This window comes from Hevea brasiliensis, chromosome 6 (genome assembly GCF_030052815.1).
Source record: "Hevea brasiliensis isolate MT/VB/25A 57/8 chromosome 6, ASM3005281v1, whole genome shotgun sequence".
NCBI classification, from domain to species: Eukaryota; Viridiplantae; Streptophyta; class Magnoliopsida; order Malpighiales; family Euphorbiaceae; genus Hevea; species Hevea brasiliensis.
Genome location: NC_079498.1, coordinates 106,296,773 through 106,306,981, shown reverse-complemented (window position 1 = coordinate 106,306,981; position 10,209 = coordinate 106,296,773). Strand labels below are relative to the sequence as shown.

The 10,209-nt window shown below is 33.0% G+C and overlaps 1 protein-coding gene across 3 annotated transcripts; it reads left to right on the top strand.

Annotated features, from left to right (window-relative positions):
• Positions 1-1,561: 1,561 nt before the first annotated feature.
• LOC110668067 (beta-galactosidase 17) lies at positions 1,562-10,157 on the top strand. 3 transcript variants are annotated; one of them, XM_021829117.2, is made up of 19 exons: positions 1,565-1,876; positions 1,984-2,088; positions 2,206-2,401; positions 2,501-2,589; positions 3,425-3,505; positions 3,684-3,778; positions 5,089-5,159; positions 5,523-5,613; positions 5,685-5,802; positions 5,886-5,981; positions 6,079-6,127; positions 6,995-7,182; positions 7,289-7,360; positions 7,561-7,710; positions 8,131-8,181; positions 8,517-8,670; positions 8,802-8,947; positions 9,083-9,148; positions 9,669-10,157. In XM_021829117.2, exons 1-19 carry the CDS (start codon positions 1,694-1,696, stop codon positions 9,771-9,773), a joined length of 2,106 nt encoding a protein of 701 aa, XP_021684809.2. In that variant the 5' UTR covers positions 1,565-1,693; the 3' UTR covers positions 9,774-10,157. The 3 variants fall into 3 exon arrangements, with proteins under 3 accessions (XP_058005044.1, XP_021684809.2, XP_021684799.2); XM_021829107.2 differs by having other exon boundaries at positions 1,566-1,885; XM_058149061.1 differs by lacking the exon at positions 9,669-10,157 and having other exon boundaries at positions 1,562-1,885; positions 9,032-9,148.
• Positions 10,158-10,209: the final 52 nt, after the last annotated feature.

Sequence of the window (10,209 nt, the reverse complement as noted above, 5' to 3'; positions counted from 1 at the left end):
AGATTTAAGTTTGAAGCCGTAAAGTTGAATTTCATTTAATTAATTGCAATGAATTGGTATCAATTTTTGTTGCACCCATTTTTGTTCATTATCCTAAATTATATCCAAATTAATGATTAAAATAAAAAAAAAAACCTAGCCTTTATGGTGGATATGGTCCCATAATTCTATCCTTGGGCCAACAAAACATATTGTCACATGTGTACAGTACAATATGGATAGGATTAAATGAGTGGATATTAATTAGTAACAATATAATGATAAGCTTCGCCAATTACGGCTAAAATATTATGAAATGAATTAATCATTGCAACATCATGATTCATAAAAGTGGGAAAATAATAATAATAATAATAATAATAATAATAATAATAATAATAATAATTTATATGATTGTACAAATGGTTGTATCAAATATATTATGGTTGATTAGAATTAGTACACATTTGTCACTAAACAAATCATACAGAATTAGTAAAATACGAAGGTCGATACCAGAAAATGGGAGAGTAAAAGAAAAATTTATAAGTTAAATTGAATCCGATCATTGTATTTTAATTTGATTTGATTTAATTATATGTTTCGGTTTTTTATAAAATTAATTTTAATTATTAATTTTATATTATATTTCAAATAAATAGAATTGAAATATTTTATAAAATCATTAAATTTTTAAAATATAAATTATTAATAAATTTTTATGTAGATTATAATTAATATATTTAAAATTAAGTGAATTCGGATTTTTTTGGATAATAATAATTAAATTTACGACAAATTCGAATAATTAAGTATATATTTTAATCGAGTTTATGACAAATTTAGATGTTAAAAATATTAATCAAATTCGAGTTCAAATTCAATCGGTGTTTATCACATTACCCTACCCATTATCATCTTTTTATTTGTGTAATCTAATCATTTTCTTTTTGAGTTTAGACTTTCTATTTATAATTTATTAAGAATTTAAAAATATATGATTTGTGTCTTATTTTGATATTTATAGATTGAAAATTAAAGAGTAAATTGCTATCCTGAAATTTTCATTTATATCTTAACCACTTCTATTGACTCATTTTGCCAATAATCAATAGGAGATTCCTTGAGCTTGTTGGACGATCATGCAATTAAATTATCACTCCGATTACTTCACCTAAAGATGTATTCAGTTTGGGCCAATTCGAGCCAAATGATGTTCAGACTGATCATTTATAGACTTTCTTGACCTTTTGATTTTGTTAATTTTTTGATTAAGTATTGACTTTTTAATTCAGTTTTGGGTAGGTTATATTAATTAATTTCAAAAAAATTTGTATCGGGAGGAAATTTTAAATTATTTGAAAGAAAATTTGTTAATAAATTTTAATCTAATATTATTAAATAGTTTTCAAATATGTGGAATTTATTTAAGATATTTTAGAAAAGGAAATTATGGTAAAATACTTAAATTATATTAATTAAAAAAAAGGAAATTAAAAGTTAGAAGAAAAACCGCCAAAATGTTTCTATTTATATTCTGAAAACGTTTTTACCATTCCCAGGACATGAAAAACTTTTCATCGAAACCGTTGTCTTAAAAACGTTTCTATGACCCACGGACAGGGTCGACTTTAGCAGAAGAGAGAGCTCTTAGCTCCAGTGAGCAACGCCCCTGGTTTTGATGAGCTCTATAAAAGGAATTTGATCAGAATCGATGATCAGAACTAACAACACTTCTACTCTAATCTCCAAATTCACTACAAAAATGGCGAGAAGGAGAGGCCCCACGATGCTGTTTCTTCTATTCATCTCAATCATAGCATTTGGAGCCTTCGTTCCAGTCTTTGCTCCTCTCCCTTCTCTCTCCTCTTCCTCTCACTCTCATCGCCACAGGAAGGTCTTCGCAGTAATTATCTCTGTATCTCTCTCAGATATGCTTGATCGCAGTGTATTTTCTTTTCCTCATTTTCTCCAATTTTTTGAGATGTTGACTTATTGTTGCAGGCCAATGCTCGAAGCTTCGAGATTGCGGATGACATGTTCTTGAAAGATGGTAAGCCTTTCCGGATCATTGGTGGTGATTTGCACTACTTCCGAATTCTTCCTGAGGTATTCTCTACTCTACTTTCTCTTGTGAAATTTCAGTAAATTGGGTATATGATGATTCAATGGAATGTTCATTTTGTTGTAATTTGGTAACTTGATGGGTTTGTTTTCACGATGAAGTATTGGGAAGATAGGCTGTTGAGAGCAAAGGCTTTGGGTTTGAATACCATTCAAACTTATGTTCCTTGGAATCTGCATGAACCGCAACCTGGCAACTTGGTTTTTGAGGGTATTGCTGATCTAGTTTATTTTCTCAAACTCTGCCAAAAGCTGGATTTCCTTGTTATGCTTCGACCTGGGCCTTATATTTGTGCAGGTCAATGCTAACTATCAAATTTAACAGTTTTTGAATTCAATATTATTATCTGTGAAGCCACACCACAAACTATCAGTGGAATTGTTGTGTTTGTCGCAGAGTGGGATTTAGGAGGGTTCCCTGCCTGGTTATTAGCCATAGAACCAGCTCTCAAATTGAGATCATCTGACCCTGCCTATCTTAAATTGGTATGAACAATTGCCTTGTTACTTGTAAATTAGGAATATCATGGCAATCAAATGGTGCACCAAGTAGTTATAGCATACCCTGTAGTGCTGGTAATCTAGTGCATACTAAATAAACCTACTGCACAATTTTTGTGGTGGTTTTATAAGAAGTTATGCTCATTATTGAGCAATCCTTAGGAGGAAAACCTTGCATAACAATTATTTTCATCTTCTTAGACACTTTCTGCAAGGAGATTATAAAGGATGATGATTACCTCTTGCTTCACTTATCTTTTAATCTATTTTCCCCCAAATCATGATGCATTCAATTTTCCTCTTCAGTTGTACTCGTTGTTTTGTTTTTCTATAGATAAACAAATTTATGAAGTCATCTTTTTCTGGCTTGGTCAATCATTCTTTTTATTTATTTTGTTTATTTTCTCTTATTTTGCATAGATTTTCCAATTATGTTGTTAATACTTGCCCATAATTGCTATTATAATTGAAGGAAAATAAATCACTAGATGTTTTATGTAGTCTTTTTGTGTCATAATAAGGATTATTTATTCTGCCAAACTTAGGATCCTGAAACATATTGGTTTATGCTGAGGCTTTCTTCCTAACAAAATTTTTACCCTGAACATCATAACTTAATGAGATAATGCAGGCTTGGTTAAATATTGAAAGAGGCAATATACTGATTTCTTTTAGTGGGCTCTATGTTGAACAATCATTTATGAACTTGATATATCCTTCTTATGTTTCATAATAGATATGCTTGAATTTTAAAGATTTGTGATCTGTAGTTTAATTGGCCTTTTTAATTTCATTAGTTAATTTGGACTTAAATTTGTAGGTAGACAAATGGTGGGGAATCCTACTACCAAAGGTAGCCCATCTTCTTTATAATAACGGAGGTCCTATTATAATGATTCAGGTAAGTGTTCCTTTTATTGGTGTATCTTATATGATTTCCAACAGATTATGGGAGTGAAATATTATTTAGATAATATTGTTGGCCAACTTATATGCCCCTTCTTATCCTTTATACTTTAATTTGTTTGATATTAGTTGTTGCCACCAATAAAATATTGAAAGAAAGACTATGCTGTCAGATTGAAAATGAATTTGGTTCATACGGGGATGACCAAGCTTATCTTCATCACCTGGTCAAATTGGCTCAAGAACATCTTGGGGAGAACATAGTTTTGTAAGAGGTTCTATGCCTTTAGTCTTACTGAGGCTCTTCCATTAGTATATGCATCATAGAGCTTCTGTCCATACAATGTGATTACGTGTTCAAACACTTTTTATTGTCTTCGACTTTATTGCACTAAACTGAATTGCTATTTCTAATTTGCACAATTCCGTAGTTCATTTTTCCTTTTCTCGAGGAAAGACTATTGAAGTGCCCATATCAATGCCTAATTTGATGTATCTAGGGAACAAGAAGTCAACAACACACTTTTATGTCATTTGCGATTGTTTTCTTTAGGTAACTCACATACTGAATAGTTAGTTTGGTAATATTGGAGCATCAAAATATAGTTTATATTTATATACTTGAAATTACTGTAGATAATTGAATTAACCTATCATGTTTAGATCCAGTTAGGGACTCGGGGCAATTCACTTTTAAGGTTTGTCAGGGAATGGGCTTGTTGCACTTTGATACTGATACACCCTGTTAGAATGCTTTAGAGATAATGCAGCTTGATTATGTATTGCCTCCACAGTACTTCTTGAACAAAACTTATTACCACCACCATCATAAGTACGCTTTTCTACAATACATTTGGAGTTCTCTTAGAGTCATGATTTCTATCTATATTGAAAGTCAAATAAAAACCATGTTCTCTCCTCCCGCCACCTCCACACACACCCACACAAGCACCCCCGCCCCACTCTTAAAATTGCACTATATATTTATTTTTTCTCAATTTAATCATATTAAGTACAATGCAACTTGTGATCATGATATTGTGGCCATCATGGCCAGTTTTAAAAAAAATGAGCTTGCAATTTTTGTCCATTGCACCTTTAATTCCCAAATAACTATTTGTCCATTCTAAAACAACCACTTAACATAAGGATAGCAAAAAAAAAAAAGCCTGGAGAATTATTGTATATGCGGGAAGCACTAAAAATAGTGCTCCCTTAGAAACAAAAAATCATTTTTTGTTAATTTTAGGGAGGTGAGACCCTTGCATTCAGATAGAGGTGCATGTGCACCAGGTGCACTGAATAATATCTGGGAAAAAACTGATATGTAACAGCCATTATTTAAAACCTTTGCTCTATATCTGCCCTCTCTTTCTTTTTCTTCTCTCAGCCATATAAATTTGATTAGATCAATGTACTTTCTTTCAGATATGTGTCTGCCACATGCATTTTATTCCCTTATCATGAATAAATGCAAATGATGTTCCACAACTTGCTGCTCTCAGACTGGCTTCTGAACCAGATCGTTGTCTTCTTTGATTATCACCCTTTTCTTGACTAGATTTTAATTATTTATAGGTATACTACAGATGGGGGTACTAGGGAAACTCTTGAGAAAGGAACCATTCGTGGGGATGCGGTATTTTCAGGTAAAATTCATTATTTTCTTAGTGATTCTCTAATATAATGATGTACAAGGAAATAAATCTTATATTTTTGGCCATCATTTATACATAAATTGTGTGTATTCGGTATTCTACAATTTCATGTGATTGCTGCCGTTGTTCCTTCCCTGTCTTCAGTGGTGAGTGTGTATGCCTATTTAGATTGTAAGTTTGATTCATGTCAGGTCTATTTCCTGTGAAGTACTATTGTCGGTAATGACTTGAGTTGATGCTGATGTTTTCCAGATATTCATTGATTTCTTGATTGAGATTTGCTCCTGGAGTGATAAATATCTTTGATAGGTGTAGTAATGTCTATATAACTTATTCTTTCTTTCCAACTTGTAGCTGTTGATTTCTCCACTGGTGAAGATCCCTCACCTATTTTCAAGTTACAGAAGGAGTTCAATGCCCCAGGGAAATCACCACCACTTTCTGCGTAAGTACCTCATTTATCAGTATCATAATTTTTAGTTCATGGTTCAATGCTCATATGCTTGTTGTTTTCAGGGAATTCTATACAGGTTGGCTGACACACTGGGGAGAGGATCTTCAACGTACAGGAGCTGATTTTACAGCGTCTGCCTTGGAAAAAATTTTCTCACAAAATGGTTCTGCTGTGCTTTATGTATGTCCGTAAGTTACAACCTTTTGCCGATCCAAAGGCAATGGTGTATATGGTAATGCTATAATCTGGATTTTAATGTCCAGATGGCACATGGTGGAACAAATTTTGGATTTTATAATGGAGCAAATACCAATGCTGATGAGTACACTTACAAGCCTGATATCACTTCCTATGATTATGTGAGAATATTGTTAACTTTGTTTTTGTGGATATCATATACTGAATTTCTGCAATAAACTGTATACAACAAACTGATATCATATTGGTTTTGGCTAGGATGCACCAATTAAGGAATCTGGTGATGTGGATAATGCAAAATTCAATGGTATTTGTTCTTCATTTATTTATTTGCAATAAAGCCATTGCTTAAAATTGAGTCTTTAGACCTATCCTCCCCTAATTAACAACAATGCGCTGAAATTTTGATTGTGATTGTTTAAAATAAATATAAAGCATGCTGGCATTGTTGTTGCTAATAGCAACTTTTGGACAAAATGTTAGTAAGAATTCTCTTGGGTTATAGACAATAGTTTTTTACAATTTGATTTCATATGTGATATGCCAAAAGCTGATTTTGAAAAATATTCATATTTAAAGCTTTTGCAAATAGCTACTAGTTCTCTAACTCAGATTGCACTTTTGGTGCTAGACTTCGTGCAATAGCCATGCCAACATACCCACAGTTTGGTTGCTAACTTTCTGTCTTGGTAGTAATAGCCTAGTGACTTGAGGGATGATAAAACAACATATAACATGTATGGTTTCTTAAAAATATGACTTGCTTAATGTTGCTGTTGGTTTTATGAAAGGCTTCTGTTTCTTATTGTTTCAATTGCTTGCTACTTAGATATGGAGATCCACTGAAAATGCAGATATGATATTAATTGCTCATAAAACATAGAAAGCAGGCATTTTTTAAGTGTATCAGAGTTGTGTGAGTTATCCTACTATTGATTTGTGGCCTGACTGGCAGTTATCCTCATAGAAATTGCTACTCTCGAGAGCATCTTGATTCTGAGGGTATGTTTTTGGTAATGGCCATATGCTCCTAGTTTGCTTCACTTCTTCATGGCTTCTTAGTGTTTCATCTGATGTGTCAGATTTATCTATGATGATGGTTGTCTTGAATCTCTCTTTTAACTTGCATAATTCCTGCAAGATAATTCTATTTATGAATATTTATTTCTTTCAGCATTGAAGAGTGTTATTGGGCGTCATAGTGCAACATCTCTTCCCTCAGTTATTCCTAATAATGAAAAGACTGGACATGGAGCTATTCAGTTACAGAAAACAGCATTTTTGTTTGATTTAATCGATATGATTAATCCTGCTGATGTGGTTGAATCCAGAAACCCCGTCTCAATGGAGTCTGTGGGACAGGTGTTAGCTTTTGTCTCTTCACATGTAGTGTTAAAAGACTGCACCTATCCATAGTGAATCAATAATCCAAGGTTGCTTCTTATTTTTTTTCCTCTTGTATGTTCAGATGTTCGGATTTATAGTTTATGTTTCTGAATATACTTCAAAGGATGATGGAAGCAGTTTGTTCATACCAAAGGTATAGAAACTATTTTAGATTTACTAATCTGAATGTCTGATGCCTTTCCTTGTAGTTAAGTAACTTTTTGACATTCTTTTCTATGTTTTGATAAGGGTATTGCAATATCAGAGAACTCTTTGAAATGCAGTCTGAGTCACATATCCATCTATTAGTTTAGTAAATGCTTGACACAATTTGACTTCTTTAATGTGTTCCAGGTGCATGACAGAGCTCAAGTGTTTGTATTATGCTCTTCTGATGACAAGGGCGGAAGGCCAACGTATATTGGTACAATTGAAAGGTGGTCAAATGTAAAACTCATCCTTCCTAATACCAAATGTGCCTCCAACATCAGCTTATTTGTTTTGGTAACTGTCTATCCCTCTTCTCTTGAGAGTGAATTTTTAATGATTATTTTCGGCTTTTTATTTATTATAGTTTTACATTGAAGCTTAGGAGTTAGTTGCATGATAATAATATTTGCATAGATATTCTTATTTTGTCTGCTTCTGTTATCTGTTTTAGTTCATTGACTTATTGCTGGAAACACTGTTAATTTTAAGAATATTCAAGGAAATAATTGCTTGAAAGAAATTAAAAAAAATACTGTAATTGAAATCTTTAATTTTAATGGATCTGGGTCATAGTTTATACCAATATTAAAGGGATTCTTCACAAATTACTTTTTCTTTGCCATGATTAGTCCTTTTAATTTTGATGCCTGGCATTTTTATGCTGAAATTTTTATACATTGTTATTTCTAATCAATATTATTTCTGTTCTTATAGGTTGAAAACATGGGCCGTGTAAATTATGGACCATACATGTTTGATAGGAAGGTAAAAGCTTTTTTTTTTTTGTCTTTTTTCCCCACAAGAACTTGGAAAGCTGCCTGTATGATTTTCTAGTGGCCAGTGATGTGGTCATTAATTATTGTTTGAATCAGAAGAAAGCAAAATTTTCTCCATACCATATGTTATATCTGATGCCCTTGCCATCTTTGTTAGTACAAACATGAAAGTTTTGGCCGTTTGCCTGCTATATGGCATTGCTGAAGGCTTTCTCCTGGCAGAATCTAAATCCTTTTTGCTAGTAATTTCTTGTCATCTTCAGATAATATTGTTACATAGTCTAATAGATAGTTTCAACTGGTATTTCTCACATAATTTTGCAGGGAATTTTGTCTTCTGTTTATCTTGATGGAAGAATTTTGCATGGATGGAAAATGATTTCAATTCCTTTCAACAACCTGAATGAGGTGCCGAAAAACAATCTTATCACTCAGGTTTCACATTCCAGAATTGTTACAAAATTAGAAGATAACTCTGGTAGGTTCTTAGATATATGTAAAATGCTAGAATATCATCTACCATATTTATTGCATTTTCTTTAGTGTTAGCACCTGGTTAATTTTGGTTATGTTATCACAGTCTAATCAAGTCATGGCTTTTCTTTGCAGAGACTATTTCAAAAGAACCAGCATTCTACACAGCCCATTTTTCTATAGAAAAAGTCAACCAAGTTAAGGATACATTCATATCATTCAGTGGCTGGGGTAAAGGAATTGCATTTGTAAATGATTTTAACATTGGAAGATATTGGCCGGTAATGATAATGTTTTTCTATTCCTTCATCTCTTATGAAGTTCATTTTCACTTTATTGTATGCCTTAGTTTATGTTCTTATCAGTGCATACTCTTTCATCTGAGGACTGAGGTTCTATAAATGGCTCCATTGCAGTCTTTTGGGCCACAGTGCACCCTCTATGTCCCTGCTCCAATCCTTCGCCATGGAGAAAATGTTCTGGTATGTGATGCTTGATTTATTTTAATTTATTTATCAGTTGCTGGGATCTCCAAATTTCTTATATGCTTGCCATGCAATTCTCCTGGCATCTGAAATGTTCATCTTCATTTGTCTCTTAAAACCAAACCATGACATGAAATGGATGGTTAACATTTTATACTGATGAGGGTAGACACTAGTTCCTCCTCTGGCCACATTGGAAGAGGGATTTGAACAATCCAAAGATTTATTTATTTGAGGGAAGGAGAGGGGGAGGTGTTAAATATTTATACAGACGTTTCTTCATTGATATCAAAAGCGTCATTTCCGATGTCACCTTGCATACCCTCTTTTTTCTTTCCTTAGTTCAATAAAGAAGCTTTTCTGCTACTATAATGATTCATGGATGTAAAGAAAGTTTAAAAAAATAACGAGACCTGGCTCACAACCTTTATGAGTCATTTAGTAGTTATATCAAGTTGGCAGTACCTTTTGAAAGGGTCTAAAAATTAATGTTCTTTTTCTGGTGGGAATTGCATAGGTCATTCTCGAGTTAGAATCGCATCATCCTGAGCTTGTGATACAATCAGTTGATCAGCCAGACTTCGCATGTGGTTCAAGTAAATCGAACGTGCATCAGCTTTAGCACACATTGTAAATATTTGCCGTGCACTGTTGTTGGAAAATGAATAAGGTATAGCTGGACAGTTGATCTCCATATCTGCATTGTGGCTCATCTGAAGATCAAGCCCATGCATGACCCTGTAACAGAAGTTTCCTGTGGAACACAAGTTTTTGGCTGGAGAATACATAGATTAGTAAAGATTAATTGTGATGAGAAGGAATCCACTGGAACATTGAATCATTACTAGTGGTTGCACTCCATATTAATGGCCTTCTCTTGGATAAATCATTCAAACAATTTCATTCACATTGGTTCTTGTATCGTAGCAAATAACAAGTGTACTTTTAACCAGCTGCTCGAAGAAAACTTTTGACTTGCACCAATTATGATAATTTGTGTTTCATATTTCAAATGGTTAACAGAAATGGTTACAAAGCCATCAGAATACCTCATTTGC

Coding starts and splice junctions, on each gene's coding strand:
- LOC110668067 (XM_021829107.2), top strand. CDS start 1,694: ATGATCAGAACTAACAACACTTCTACTCTAATCTCCAAATTCACTACA. Junction 8,182..8,516: donor CATACATGTTTGATAGGAAG/GTAAAAGCTTTT, acceptor ATAATTTTGCAG/GGAATTTTGTCTTCTGTTTA. Junction 9,149..9,668: donor GCCATGGAGAAAATGTTCTG/GTATGTGATGCT, acceptor GGAATTGCATAG/GTCATTCTCGAGTTAGAATC.